At 39.2% G+C, this 15,848-nt stretch overlaps 1 protein-coding gene across 3 annotated transcripts in view; it reads left to right on the top strand.

Moving 5' to 3' along the window:
- The window catches only part of ZNF713 (zinc finger protein 713), a 47,483-nt gene extending 44,116 nt beyond the window's left edge, over positions 1-3,367 (top strand). For all 3 annotated transcript variants that reach the window (XM_064593032.1, XM_064593031.1, XM_064593030.1), the window contains one exon: positions 1,926-3,367. In XM_064593032.1, coding sequence (XP_064449102.1) covers positions 1,926-2,983 — 1,058 coding nt within the window. In that variant the 3' untranslated portion in view covers positions 2,984-3,367. The remainder of the gene's footprint in view (positions 1-1,925) is intronic.
- Positions 3,368-15,848: the final 12,481 nt, after the last annotated feature.

A 15,848-nucleotide genomic window follows, 5' to 3' on the forward strand; every position in this document is an offset into this window, starting at 1 on the left:
GATTTCAGGGTTGTGAGACCAAGGCCCACATGAGGCTCCACACTGAGTGTTTAAGATTCTCTCTGCTCCTCTCCCACTCTCTTTCTCTCTCTTAAAAAAAAAAAAAAAAAAAAAAAAAAACAGTATTATGGTGTAATTCCATTTTATTTTTCCAGGACGATTCTTGGCATAATTATTAATGGTGCGCCCTTTTACTGTCAAGTGTCCTAATTAGGATGATAATCATATGTGCCAACTTCAAGGGAAACACTCTTTCATCTTTTATATGCATTCCTTATGGTTGAAAGACCAAGACTAGTGCATAACTTACATTTGATAAAGCTAAAGCAGTCCAAGGCCCAAGAACAGCTGACTGATGAAATGGCTTTTATAGGTGAGCCAGGAGAAACTGTTGAGTTAGGATCTGTCTGTACTACCCAAGTTTGTCAAGACAAGGTGTCATGAGTGTTTATGAGTCATCCAACATCTTCAATCTTGTCCAATAGGATTCATTGCTATAGGGATGGTCCCAAGGGACTGTCCAAAATAGAGATTTATCTATCCAGATCATGGAAATGAGAGGAGAAAGAGAGGTCTAGCTAAAACCTCCCAAGAGTCATAAGAGTTCCCAAAGTGGGTCCTATTTAATCTTCTGCCAAAGTGAGAATGGGAAGCTACCCAGTCATACAAAAATTGGCCTCTTAATCCCTCCCTCCACATAGCTTCTACCCTCAAACTCTTGTTAGAAGGGAACTAAACAGGGGTACCTGAGTGACTCGGTTGGTTAAGTGTCCAACTGTTGATTTTTGGCTCAGGTCATGATATCAGGGTCATGAGATCAAGCCCAACATCAGGCTCTGTGCTGGGTGTGGAGTCTGCTTAAGATTCTCTCTCTCCCTCTCCCTCTGCTCCTCCCCCCCCCCCGCAAAAAAAGAAAGGGAACTAAACAACAGTGAGTGAAGAAAGAGGTGGCCAGGGAAATAGTTAAAGTGGGAAAAGAAGTGAAAGAGTAGCCAGGGAAAAAACTAGCAGGAAGAGAGTAGGGTGGGGAAAGAGGCAGGTGGTGGGGAGAAAGGAAGAATATGATGCCCAGGGGAAGGAAAAGGGATTAATTTTGGAGTTCTGATTATTAAACAAGTGACTAAACATTTTAACTACTGAATAGAGACTGTGTTTGTAACTTAATGTAACAGTAGGAGTATCTGTTATCTAAGAATTAGGGGGAAACATGGAACCTGCCCAAATCTTCTTCCAGAAGCAGAATAAGAATGCCCCCCATTAAGTTTAAAGAAGTGGTAGGGGACTGAAATGAAGTTTTGTTTTTATCACAATTCATGCTTGTTCAAAATATGATTTACATTTATATTTATATGAACAGAGGAAAAAACTGGCAAGACAGGCTCCAAACTATTAACAATAATGACCTCTAAAGGGTGAAATTCTTCCTTTATGCATTTCCATATTATTTGAATGTGTTATTATAAGCAAGCATTCATTTTATCATTTTAAACAAAAGATTAAAAATAAGAAGAAATACTAAATAAACAAGTAGCTGGCACTACAATAGAATAATCCACAGATGAGATTTATAAGTTGGTGTACTTGGACCTGTCTTCTCCAAATATAGTCTTTCCTCTAATATCTTCCACCTCTAAGCACAGACCTTTCTCTGATATTTCTTATTCTCCTTTCCATTTCCTTTCAACCATGGGTACTCCTGGATGATCTCTTATGATTACCATACAGATTTTAAAATTTCCCCCTGCTCACTGCTTTCTGTCATACTTTTATAGTCTCCCTTGTTACATGGCCATATTTTAAAACTTATGCCACATATGCTTTGTCCACATTATGATCAGTTTCACTTGGTAATTCATTGTGCAACAATCTGCTTTTTCAAAACAGAGAAGATGGCAAAATATTTGTATGTTCTGAATTTCTTTTAGATGGGGAGAGTAGACCTGAAATCAAAAAATCAACTCCAAACCAGAATATTTCTGATGAAAATCAAAATCATGACATGATAATGGAGAGACTAACAGGAGATAGTTTCTGGTACTCCATCTTGGGAGGACTCTGGGATTTTGATTACCAGTTAGAGTTTAACCAAGAAAACCAGCAGAGACATTTAGCACAAGTATCTTTCACCCACAAAAAGATCACACAGGAGAGAAGCCATGACTGTAATAGATTTGGAGAAAACTATAATGTGAACTCAAACCTTATTATGCATCAGAGAATTTCTTCAATTAAAATACCCCTTAATTCTGACACACAAGGAAATAGCATCAAACGTAATTCAGACTTGATTTACTATCAGGGAAACTATGTAAGAAATAATCCTTATGAATATAATGAGTGTGGAAAAATCTTCAATCAACATATTCTTCTTACTAATCATATTCACACTGAAGAGAAACCCAGTGAATGTGGAAAGGTTTTCAGCCACAATTCATCTCTTACTCAACCTCACATAGTCCTTACAGGAGAGAAGCCCTATAAGTGTGATGAATGTGGGAAAAGATTCAGCCAGAGGATACATCTTATTCAACATCAGAGAATTCACACAGGAGAAAAACCTTTTATATGCAATGAATGTGGGAAAGCCTTCCGTCAACATTCATCCTTTACTCAACATCTGAGAATTCATACTGGAGAGAAGCCCTATAAATGTAATCAATGTGGTAAGGCATTTAGCCGTATCACATCCCTTACTGAACATCATAGACTTCATACTGGAGAGAAACCTTATGAATGTAGTTTTTGTGGGAAAGCCTTTAGCCAGAGGACACATCTTAATCAACATGAGAGAACTCATACAGGAGAGAAACCCTATAAATGTAATGAATGTGAGAAAGCCTTTAGCCAGAGTGCACACCTTAACCAACATAGGAAAATCCATACTCGGGAGAAATTATGTGAATATAATAAATGTGAGAAAACCTTAGGTCCCAGTCCTTCACTTACCCAGCAGCATGTAACTCATGCGGGGGGAATCATATGAATATATAAATCTGGGAAAACTTTTGGTCAGATCTTTTCATCCCATTCAATATCAAATTATTCATAGAGAGAAAGCTTATAAATAAACTTTTAATACATAGAAACTAAATAAATTTAGGTCTTAAATTAGCATGTTCCCAGGAGAGATTATAAATAGTGAAAATAATTTATTTTATAAATAAGATTATATTAAGAGTCATGTTCCAAATCTGATATAAAACTTTTTTCAATGACCAGAAATCTTGTAGGCAATAATCTGTAATTATTCACCTGTAACTTTTATGATATAAAGTTTTTAAATTATGTAAACATTGATTAAGGCAATGATGTAGTGTAACTAGTCACATAAACTTGAAATAAACATAAAAGCAATATTTCTCAAACTTCAGTCATTTGTGTGTTTCCTTTACAGTTTTTATCATATTCAGTGTTTACTTAATATTTTTCTTTAAAGAGACTCAGAATTTTTAACCTTGTCCTAGGAAATAGTATTTGTGGAAATTATGAGTTTTATATGCCAATTATATTTGTTCTAAAATAAATAGATATTTATCAAAATATATATAACTTACAAATTAAAAATATCTGTTTGATGTACCACCTAAATCTTCTGTACCTTTATTTGAGAAACAATGTGACAGCTATATGACAGTGTTTATTTGTTTGTTTGTTTGTTTGTTTTAGCAACTTTTGAATTTTCATCAAACAAGTCCTAGGATCACTTTAAGAAGAGTCTTGGAGGAGACTGAGGGTCATAGTGATTAACTTTAAAAAGTGATTCAGAGAAGTCTACTTTTCTATTCTGTTGTTCTAGTTTTAAATTTCCTTGTAGCAAACAGATTGTTTTCACTAAAATGGGTATTCCTGCTATATTTGTGGGTTTGAAGAGAGAGGAGTTTCTTGTTGTTGTTTTGTGTTGCTTTGTTTTTCTATAATGACCAGGGGCTGAGAGTCCCTACACATCCCTGCACAACTGTGAGAGACAGGAAGTAGGAGACTATACCAGATGTTGAGCTGTGGTGCCATAATAAGGATAAGAACCAGGGAAGACTCTAACTGGCTTATATAAACAACTAAGGAAGTATTACTAATTGGCTTAGTAATTCATTTTATTTATTGAAATATATTTATGTAACACGTTTCCAAAAAGAATTTAAGGTGGTTAAATTTTATTTTGGGGAATACTGCCCTGTTTAACAGATAATCACATTTTGATGTTAAAAAGCATTATAAATGTGAACTGTCATAAGCCACAAACAGCTGAACCTTTGGGGCTGCTTCAGTTTCTTGGTTTTCTGTTTTTGTCTCTCCTCAGGCATGGCTTGAAGAAGCCATGAGGCTAAGGTAGGATTGCATTTCCCTTTGCTTCCTCACCTTTTTTGTTCTAACATAGCTCCCAGCTCAAAGACTTTTCTTTTTCCCTCCAAAAAACTAGATTTTATAAAGTTCTTGGGTCAAAGCTGAAATGATTTAAAGACATTTAAGAAACTAAAACACTGATTCGGGGGGAAAGATGGCGGAGGAGTAGGGGACCCTATTTCAACTGGTCCCCGGAATTGAGCTGGATATCTACCAGACCACTCTGAGCACCCACGAAACCAGCCTGAGATGTAAAAAGATCTGGATCTCTACAAACAGAATATCGCAGGCAGTTGGTTTTGAGGTACGAAGCGGGGAGCCCTGATTCCATGGGCAGATATCAGAGCATAAATGGCAGCGGGAGGGTGCCTGGCTGTGGGGATCCTACACCGCTGGTGGGTGACAGCCTCACATGCTGCGGATGGGGCACAGACTCGCAGACTGGTAGTGGTGGGGAAAGGACTTTAGGGCAGCCCCCAGGGTGGAAACCTGGATCAGTGGAGTCGCCCGGTCGAACTGGAAGCAGCTGGCGGTTTTAGAAACACAAAGGGCAGAGATGTGTGGCAGGACTGGGAGCACTGCAGAGGGGTGCACAACCCAGGACACTGCAGTTTATAGCAGCACGGACAGAAACAGAGACAGTGTGGCCTGGAGAGCTCACTGAAGAACAGACTGCGATCTCTCTGCTCTGAGGCAGGGAGTTGGAAATGGTCTCTTCTGCTCTGACTCTCAGAAGAGACGTGGAAAGCCACCAGGGAAAGCCGCCAGAGAACAAAAGCCCCAAAGACTGATTCCCACTGAACCCATCCCCCCCCACAGGGGGGCAGGGCAACACCGCCCAAACAGGGTTACCTGAGTAACAGCACGGCAGGCCCATCCCCCAGAAGACAGGCTGGAAAAACAAGAGGCCAGCAACCCTAAGGCCCCAAGAAAACAGGTGCATCTTGCTAGGGTTTTGGTCAATAATTTGGACTCTATACATTCCCTGAAACACCCATCAACAGAATGACTAGGAGGAGGAGCCCCCAAAATAGAAAAGACTCAGAGATTATGACTTATGCCACAGATTTACAAATGGATGCAGATATAACCAAGATGTCGGAGATGGAATTCAGGCTAGCAATTGTGAAGACAATGGCTAGAATGGAGAAATCAACTAATGGCAACATAGAGTCTCTAAGGGCAGAAATGAAAGGTGAATTGGCAGAACTTAAAAATGCTATCAATGAGATCCAATCCAATCTAACAGCTAGGGTAACTGAGGCAGAAGAGCGAATAAGCGACCTGGAAGACAATAGAGTAGATAAAAAGGGAAAAGAGGAGGCTAGGGAAAAACAACTCAGAATCCATGAAAATAGAATCAGAGAAATAAGTGACACCATGAAGCATTCCAATGTCAGAATCATTGGAATCTCAGAGGGAGTGGAGAGAGAGAGGACTAGAAGATATATTTGAGCAAATCGTAGCTGAGAACTTCCCTAATCTGGGGAATGAAACAAACATTTGAGTCCTAGAGGCAGAGAGGACCCCTCCCAAGATCAAGGAAAACAGGCCAACACCCCATCATATAATAGTAAAACTTGCAAATCTTAGAACCAAGGAAACCATCTTAAGGGCAGTTAGGGGGAAGAGATTCCTTATGTACAGAGGGAGGAACATCAGAATAATGTCAGACCTATCCACAGAGACCTGGCAAGCCAGAAAAGTCTGGCAAGACATATTCAGGGTACTAAATGAGAAGAACATGCAGCCAAGAATGCTTTATCCGGCAAGGCTTTCATTTAGAATGGATGGAGAGATGCAGAGCTTCCACGACCAGCAGAAACTGAAAGAATATGTGACCACTAAGCTGGCCCTGCAAGAAATATTAAGGGGGGTTCTATAAAAGGAGAAAGACCCCAAGAGTGACGTACAACAGAAATTTACAGGAACAATCTATAGAAACAATGTCTTCACAGGCACCATGATGACAATTAATTCATATCTTTCAATAATCACTCTCAACGTGAATGGCCTAAACGCTTCCATAAAACGACACGGGGTTGCAGATTGGATAAAAAGACAGGACCCATCCATATGCTGTCTACAAAGGACTCATTTTGAACCTAAAGATACATCCAGACTGAAAGTGAAGGGATGGAGATCCATCTTCCACGCCAGCGGACCTCAAAAGAAAGCTGGGGTAGCAATTCTTGTATCAGACAAATTAGATTTTAAACTAAAGTCTGTAATAAGAGACACAGAAGGACACTATATCATTCTTAAAGGGTCTATCCAACAAGAAGATCTAACAATTGTAAATATCTATGCCCCCAATGTGGGAGCAGCCATCTACATAAGCCAACTGTTAACCAAAATAAAGAGTCAGGGCACCTGGGTGGCTCAGTCCTTAGGTGTCTGCCTTCGGCTCAGGTCATGATTCCAGGGTCCTGGGATCGAGTCCCACATCGGGCTCCCTGTTCGGCGGGAAGCCTGCTTGTCCCTCTCCCACCCGCCCTACTTGTGTCCCCTCTCTCGCTGTGTCTTTCTGTGAAATAAATAAATAAATAAATCTCAAAATAAAGAGTCATATTGATAACAATACGTTAATTGTAGGAGACCTCAATACTCCACTCTCAGCAATGGACAGATCATCTAAGCAAAAAATCAACAAGGAAACAAGAGCTTTGAATGATATATTGGACCATATGGACCCATAGATATTTACAGAACATTCCACCCTAAAACAACAGAATACTCATTCTTCTTGAGTGCACATGGAACTTTCTCCAGAATAGACCATGTACTGGGTCACAAATCAGGTCTCAACCGATACCAACAGATTGAGATTATTCCCTGCATATTCTCAGACCACAATGCTTTAAAACTGGAACTCAATCACAAGAAAAAATTTGGAAGAAATTCAAACACTTGGAAGCTAAAGACCACTCTGCTCAAGAATGTTTGGGTCAACTGGGAAATCAAAGAAGAACTTCAACAATTCATGGAAATCAATGAGAACAAAAACACATCAGTCCAAAACCTATGGGATACTGCAAAGGCGGTCCTAAGGGGGAAATACATAGCCATCCAAGCCTCACTCAAAAAAATAGAAAAATCCCAAATTCACCAACTAACTCTACACCTTAAAGAACTAGAGAAAAAGCAACAAACGATGCCTAAGCCACGCATTAGAAGAGAAATAATTAAAATTAGAGCAGAAATCAATGAATAAGAAACCAGAAACACAGTAGATCAGATCAATGAAACTAGAAGTTGGTTCTTTGAAAGAATTGTAACATCGATAAACCACTGGCCAGACTTATCCCAAAGAAAAGAGAAAGGACCCAAATTAATAAAATTACGAATGAAAGGGGAGAGATCACAACTAACACCAAGGAAATAGAAACAATTATTAGAAATTATTATCAACAACTATATGCCAATAAACTGAGCAATCTGGATGAAATGGAGGCCTTCCTGGAAACCTATAAGCTGCCAAGACTGAAACAGGAAGCAATTGACAACCTGAATAGGCCAATAACCAGTAACGAGATTGAAGCAGTGATCAAAAACCTCACAAAAAACAAGAGTCCAGGGCCTGATGGATTCCCTTGGGAATTCTACCAAACATTCAAAGAAGAAATAATACCTATTCTCCTGAAGCTGTTTCAAAAAATAGAAACAGAAGGGTAGCTTCCAGACTCATTCTATGAGGCCAGCATTACCTTAATCCCCAAACCAGGCAAAGACCCTATCAAAAAGGATAATTTCAGACCAATATCCCTGATGAATATGGATTCCAAAATCCTCAACAAAATCCTAGCTAATAGGATCCAACAATACATTAAAAAGATCATCCACCACGACCAAGTGGGATTTATCCCCAGGATGCAAGCATGGTTCAACATTCGCAAATCAATCAGTGTGATAGAACACATTAATAAGAGGAGGGAAAAGAACCATATGGTCCTCTCAATTGATGAAGAAAAAGCATTTGACAAAATACAACATCCTTTCCTGATTAAAACTCTTCAGAGTATAGGGATAGAGGGAACATTCTTCAAGTTCATAAAATCCATCTATGAAAAACCCACAGCGAATATCATCCTCAATGGGGAAAAGCTGAGAGCCTTTCCCTTAAGATCAGGAACACGTCAAGGATGCCCACTCTCACCACTATTGTTCAACATAGTACTAGAAGTCCTAGCAACAGCAATCAGACAACAAAAAGAAATAAAAGATATTCAAATTGGCAAGGAAGAAGTCAAACTCTCTTTTCGCAGACGACATGATACTTTATGTGGAAAACCCAAAAGACTCCACCCCCAAATTACTAGAACTCATATAGCAATTCAGTAATGTGGCAGGATATAAAATCAATGCACAGAAATCAGTTGCTTTCTTATACACTAACAACGCAACTGTAGAAAGAGAAATTAGAGAAATGATTTCATTTACAATAGCACCAAAAACCATAAGATACCTCGAAATAAACCTAACCAAAGAGGTAAAGGATCTATACTCTAGGAACTACAGAACACTCATGAAAGAAATTGAAGAAGACACAAAAAGATGGAAAAATATTCCATGCTCATGGACTGAAAGAATAAACATTGTTAAAATGTCTATGCTACCCAGAGCAATCTATCCCTTCAATGCCATCCCGATCAAAATTCCAATGACATGTTTCAAAGTGCTGGAACAAACAATCCTAAAATTTGTATGGAATCAGAAAAGACCCTGAATCACCAGGAAAATGTTGAAAAAGAAAAACAAAGCTGGGGGCATCACGTTGCCTGATTTCAAGCTGTATTACAAAGCTGTGATCACCAAGACAGCATGGTACTGGCACAAAAACAGATATATAGACCAATGGAACAGAAGAGAGAGCCCAGATATGGACCCTCCACTCTATGGTCAAATAATCTTCGACAAAGCAGGAAAAAACATGCAATGGAAAAAAGACAGTCTCTTCATAAATGGTGCTGGGAAAATTGGACAGCCACATGCAGAAGAATGAAACTCGAACATTTTCTAACACTATACACAAAGATAAACTCTAAATGGATGAAAGACCTCAATGTGAGACAGGAATCCATCAAAATCCCAGAGGAGAACACAGGCAGTAACCTCTTTGACATCAGCCACAGCAACTGCTTTCAAGATACATCTCCAAAAGCTGTATGAAACAAAAGCAAAAATGAACTTTTGCGACTTCATCAAAATAAAAAGCTTCTGCACAGCAAAGGAAACAGTCAACAAAACTAAGAGGCGACCCACAGAATGGGAGAAGATATTTGCAAATGACACTACAGATAAAGGGCTGGTATCCAAGATCTATAAAGAAGTTCTCAAACTCAACACCCAAAAAACAAATAATCAAGTCAAAAAGTGGGCATAAGATATGAAAAGACACTTCTCCGAAGAAGACATACAAATGGCTAATAGACATATGAAAAATTGTTCATCATCATTAGCCATCAGGGAAATCCAAACCAAAACCAGTTAGAATGGCAAAAATGGATAGGGAAAGAAACAACAAATGTTGGAGAGGTTGTGGAGAAAGGGGAACCCTCTTACACTGTTGGTGGGAATGCAAGTTGGTACAGCCACTTTGGAAAACAGTGTGGAGGTTCCTCAAAAAGTTAAAAATAGAGCTACCCTATGACCCAGCAATTGCACTCCTGGGTATTTACCCCAAAGACACAGATGTAGTGAAAAGAAGGGCCATATGCACCCCAATGTCCATAGCAGCAACGTCCACAATACCCAAACTGTGGAAAGAGCCGAGATGCCCTTCAACAGATGAATGGATAAAGAAGATGTGGTCCATATATACAATGGAATATTACTCAGCCATCAGAAAGGCTGAATACCCAACTTTTACATCAACATGGATGGGACTGGAGGAGATTATGCTAAGTGAAATAAGTCAAGCAGAGAAAGTCAATTATCATATGGTTTCACTTATTTGTGGAACATAAGGAATAGCATGGAGGACATTAGGAGAAGGAAGGGAAAAATGGAGGGGGGGAGGAATTGGAGGGAGAGATGAACCATGAGAGACTATGGACTCTGAGAAACAAACTGAGGGTTTTAGAGGGGAGGGGGAGGGGGGATGAGTTAGCCCGGTGATGGGTATTAAGGAGGACACATACTGCATGGAGCACTGGGTGTTATACGAAAACAATGGATCATGGATCACTACATCAAAAACCAATGATGTGGGGGCTCAGTCGTTAAGCGGCTGCCTTCGGCTCAGGTCGTGATCCCAGGGTCCTGGGATCGAGCCCCGCATCGGGCTCCCTGCTCAGCGGGGAGCCTGCTTCTCCCTCTCCTTCTGCCTGCCTCTCTGCCTACTTGTTCTCTCTATCTCTCTGTCAAATAAATAAATAAAATCTTTAAAAAAATAAATAAATAAAAGTAATGATTAATTACAATTTGTAAAGGCTTTGATCAAAGTTTAATTTTGCAACCAGAAAAAAAAAAAAAAGACATATCACAAACAGTGTTAAGGGCTCCAATACAAGGCTGTGTATCGACACAGGTGAAAAATGAAAACAATGGGATTTTCGGGAGAGTTTCAGCAGAAGTTGGATAATCCTAGAAAAGAAGAATCTGGACTGAACCAGACAACAGGTGGCCAAAGATTTGCACCAATTCTTCATAATAAATAGGACTTATAAAATTAGGAGCTTATTAAATATTCTTTAGGGTCATAAATGATAATGCTTATCTTAGTTATTCAGTAAACTATATCATTCTGGGATCAATTTCTTTTCATGTCCTTCATTCTCTTCAAAATGTTGCAAGTTAAGGAGTGAACCCTAAGTATATTGATTACATCGAAATACTTGTTCTTGGAGTAGAGAAATCAGAGGAATAGTACTCATTCAAAAACCCATTACTTATGACTTATTTCCATATAGGAGAGCAAGGCATTACCCTTTCACATATATTAGTTCATTTGGTCCATCCAAACAGGTGTCATGGGCCTTATTTTATGAAAAGAGATATTTAACTTTATACATAATAATAAATTATTAATTCAGGTTTTCTCACTAGACATGTCACTAGAACATGGATCATCTACTGATTCAGTGGATAAAAACAGTGCCTGGAACAGCATTTTATAACACATTGAAAATATTTGTTGAATACATAATAAAGCAAACAGTTGCTGCTCAACATTAAAATCTGTGTGACTTTTTCAGAACTTCAGAGTGTTAAAGGATCGTCATGTTGTTAGATTATCTTATGTCCAAAGGCCTTGTGGGCTTGGAGAAATATATTCGTTACTATTTGTATTTTGATTAATGTTTATTAGTTTAAGAAATACATTCTTTAAGCAGCCAATATTCCTCTAATTATTCACAGCTGTAAAACTAATAAATAAAAACTTAGGAATTTCTAAAATTAGATATCCCCACTCTTTTAAGCACTGATTTCAGATTTAAACACATCTAAACATTTCATTAAAATCACAAACCTAAAATTTAAGATTGTATTAAATGTTTTAAATACCTTAAGAAACAGGTAAAAAGTGGCGCCTGGGTGGCTCAGTCATTAGGCGTCTGCCTTCGGCTGGGGTCATGATCCCAGGGTCTTTGGTTCGAGCCCCACATGGGGCTACCTGCTCAGCAGGAAGCCTACTTCTCCCTCTTCCACTCCCCTTGCTTGTGTTCCCTCTTTAGCTGTCTCTCTCTGTCAAATAAATGAATAGAATCTTAAAAAAAAAAAAAAAAAGGAGGGGAGGAAAGAAAGAAAGAAAAAAAGAAGGAAAAAAAGAAAGAAGGAAAGAAAGAAAGAAAAGAAATGAAACAGGTAAAAAGGGTGTACCTGGGTGGCTCAGTTGGTTAAGCCTCTGCCTTCAGCTCAGGTCATAATCCTGAAGTGGTGGGATAGAGCCCCACATTGGGCTCCCCACTCAGCAGGGAGTCTTCTCCTTCATGCCCCTCCTCCTGCTCGTGCTCTCTAATTCTCTCTCTCAAATAAATAAAATCTTAAAAAAAAACACACACACAGGTAAAATGTACTCAGAATATTAATTATACCAAACCACTAAAATGTTACCTACATGGATTTAATTTTTTTTTTTCTTATCCTTATTTGAACACTTTCCCAGGGTTTCAGTTTTTCTTTTGTTCCTAGGTTTAGGCTGTTCCTTCCAGGTACTATTTGTATACCTTCTTTGGGTTCTAGTAATCTTATCTAACCCAAAATAAGAATAATACTGTCAGACAAATTAAGTTGCAATTTACAGATTAGCAACTGGCTGATTCTTAGGTCATCCATAAAATCTAGTTGCACAGACCAAGTAACTTTTCTTTGGTCTCCTTTCATTACAAAATATAGCTTATTATGTCATGGGGAATTTTAAGACCTTTTTGTATAGATTTGAAATTTTGGACTCTTGAACATTCCCAAAACCATCTGTCCCATTGTCCTGTCATTTTGGTATAGCAATTTTATTGACTAGCATTATTTAAAGCTTTTTTAAAAATTCTCTTATACATTACTGGTAGAAATGCAAAATGGCACAGCCCCTGTGGAAGGGAATTTGGCAGTATAGAGCAAAACCTAACATGCAATTATCCTTTGGCTCAGCAAACCCATTCTAGAAATTTACACTGAAGATACACCACTAATAATAATAAATTACATATGCACAAAGTTACTTATTGAAATACTGGAGAAAAAGACTAAATGTTTACACAAGAAATATTGCTCAACAAACTATGGTACATCCACACAATAAAGTTCTATGCATCTGAAAAAGAACAAGCTAATCTGGAGTGAATGATTCTTTTAGAATATGTTAAATGAAACAAGTGTGAAAAAAGCATATATAGAATGTTACTTTTTGTAAGAAGGAAAAAGAATACACAAGTATTTGATTATCTTTGCAAAAATAAATACAAGAAGGACTTACCAGAAACTAATAAATAGGTCACCTATGGGAACAAGAACAGGGTTAAAGAGATAGGAAAGGAATGAAACTTCTCTGAATATATCTTTTTATAGTTCTGAGTTTTGAACCATTATAATGACTTGCAAATTCAAAAACTAAGATTAAATAAAAAATGATAGCTTTCTCCCTATCATTGAATACAAAATTGTATACCTAATTATATAGAACATTGATAATAACCATACAGAAAAAAAAAATCATTCCAATAAATTTTTAACACAGTGCTGTCATTGTAGGCACTAAGGACAAAACAAAAAATTCAAAAAGCAATCTCAAGCTATACTTAGCAACTTTGTTGTTAGTGGTGATATTATTACTACAATTCCAAAAGTATCTAGTGTGTTTTGTAGCATTTGGCAAGTCAATCATTGATGTTGTTGGAGTGAGGACCAGGGTTTTCACTGTGGGGGAAAGGACATACAAAGAATAGGAAGGAAAGAAGCATCTCATTGGTTTTTAGAGGTTTGTGTTGTGTGCCTGTATGCATGCACACAGGATTCTGTATGTGTATTTGAATATATAGTTAGCTACATCCTCTATAATATCCTGGAAGCAAAAAAAAAATTCCTGTAGCAAAGCCCTCACCTAGGACCTAAGGTGTGATTTCTAAATACCATTCCCCACTGAAACTTCTTGGAGAATTTGCATATCCAATAACTGAGACAGGAAAAGTACAGGTAAGCCTAGATCACACTTTTTTGACAGAAAGTAAGAAATTCACAAAAACTAATGGAGGCAAGTCAGAAAGACACAGGCATCAGCTTAACAAGTCCCCCTGGCTAATTTTGGAAAAATTTGGACTTAAAAATGAATGGCAGGAATATAACAGTAAATTTAAAAATCCACTAGTCCGATTGGTAGAAAAGATGGTGGAGGAGTAGGGGACCCTATTCCAACCGGTCCCCTGAATTGAGCTAGATATCTACCAGACCACTCGGAACACCCAAGAAATCAGCCTGAGATGTAAGGACATATATCTGGATCTCTACAAACAGATTATTGCAGGCGGTTGGTTTCGAAACATGAAGCACAGAGCTGTGATTCCTTGGGCAGATATTGGAAGATAAATGGAAGGCAGAGGGAGCTGTGGGAATCCTACACCCCGGCAAGCGATAACCTCCTGCGCTGGGGCAGGACACAGACTTGAAGACGGGTAGCAGCAGGGAAAGGAATGCAGGGCAGTCCCCCGGGCTGAAACCTGGAGCAGCCAGGCCGCACGTGGGAACTGGGGGCAGCTGGCGGTTTTAGAAGCACAAAGGGCAGAGACCTGCCCCCGTGCCCTGACCTAGAGGCGAGGACTGGGAGCCGTGCTGAGGGATGCACAAACTAGGATGCTGCAGTCTATAGCAGCACAGACAGAAATGGAGATAGTGTGGCCTGGAGAGCTCAATGAAGAACAGACTGCGATCTCTCTGCTCTGAGGCAGAAGGTTGGAAACAATCTCTTCTGTTCTGACTCTTGGAAGAGATGCAGAAAGCCAAGAGGGAAAGACTCCAGAGAACAAAAGCTGTTTTCACTGAGCCCATCCCATGCCATGGGGGACAGGGCAACTCTGCCCAAACAGGGTTGCCTGAGTAGCAGGACAGCAGGTCCCTCCCCCAGAAGACAGGCTGGGAGAACAAGAGGCAAACAACCCTAAGGTCCCTATAAAACAGGTACATCTTGCTTGGATGGTGGTCAATAATTTGGACTCTGTACATTCCCTCAACCACCCCTCAACAGAATGACTAGGAGGAGGAACCCCCCAAATAGGAAAGACTCAGAGACTGTGACTTCTGCCTCAGATTTACACATGGTTGCAGATATAACCAAGATGTTGGAATGGAATTCAGGGTAGCAGTTGTGAAGACAATAGCTAGAATGGAGAAATCAATTAATGGCACCATTGAGTCTCTAAGGGCAGAAATGAAAGCTGAATTGGCAGAACTTAAAAATGCCATCAATGAGATCCAATCTAATCTAGATAATCTAACAGCTAGGGTAAGTGAGGCAGAAGAACGAACTAGTGATCTAGAACACCAATTGACAAAAAAGAAGGATAAAGAGGAGACCATGGAGAAACAACTCAAAATCCATGAAAATAGAATCAGAGAAATAACTGACACCATGAAAAGTTCCAATGTCAGAATTATTGGAATCCCTGAGGGGGTGGAGAGAGAGAGAGGACTAGTAGATATATTTGAGCAAATCATAGATGAGAACTTCCCTAGGGCACCTGGGTGGCTCAGTCATTAAGTGTCTGCCTTCGGCTCAGGTCATGATCCCAGGGTACTGGGATCAAGTCCCACATCGGGCTCCCTGCTCCGCAAGAAGCAGGCTTCTCCCTCTCCCACTCCCCCTGCTTGTGTTCCTGCTCTCATTATGTCTCTGTCTGTCAAAAAAATAAATAAAATCTTTTTAAAAAAAAGAAGAACTTCCCTAATCTGGGAAATGAAACAAACATTCCCGTCCTAGAGGCAGAGAGGACCCCTCCCAAGATCAAGGAAAACAGGACAACACCCCAGCATGTAATAGTAAAACTCGCAAACCTTAGAACCAAGGAAACCATCTTAAG

This window comes from Mirounga angustirostris, unplaced genomic scaffold (genome assembly GCF_029215605.1).
Source record: "Mirounga angustirostris isolate CCGP_5_RB_7025 unplaced genomic scaffold, mMirAng1.0.hap1 SCAF_5, whole genome shotgun sequence".
Lineage (NCBI taxonomy): Eukaryota > Metazoa > Chordata > Mammalia > Carnivora > Phocidae > Mirounga > Mirounga angustirostris.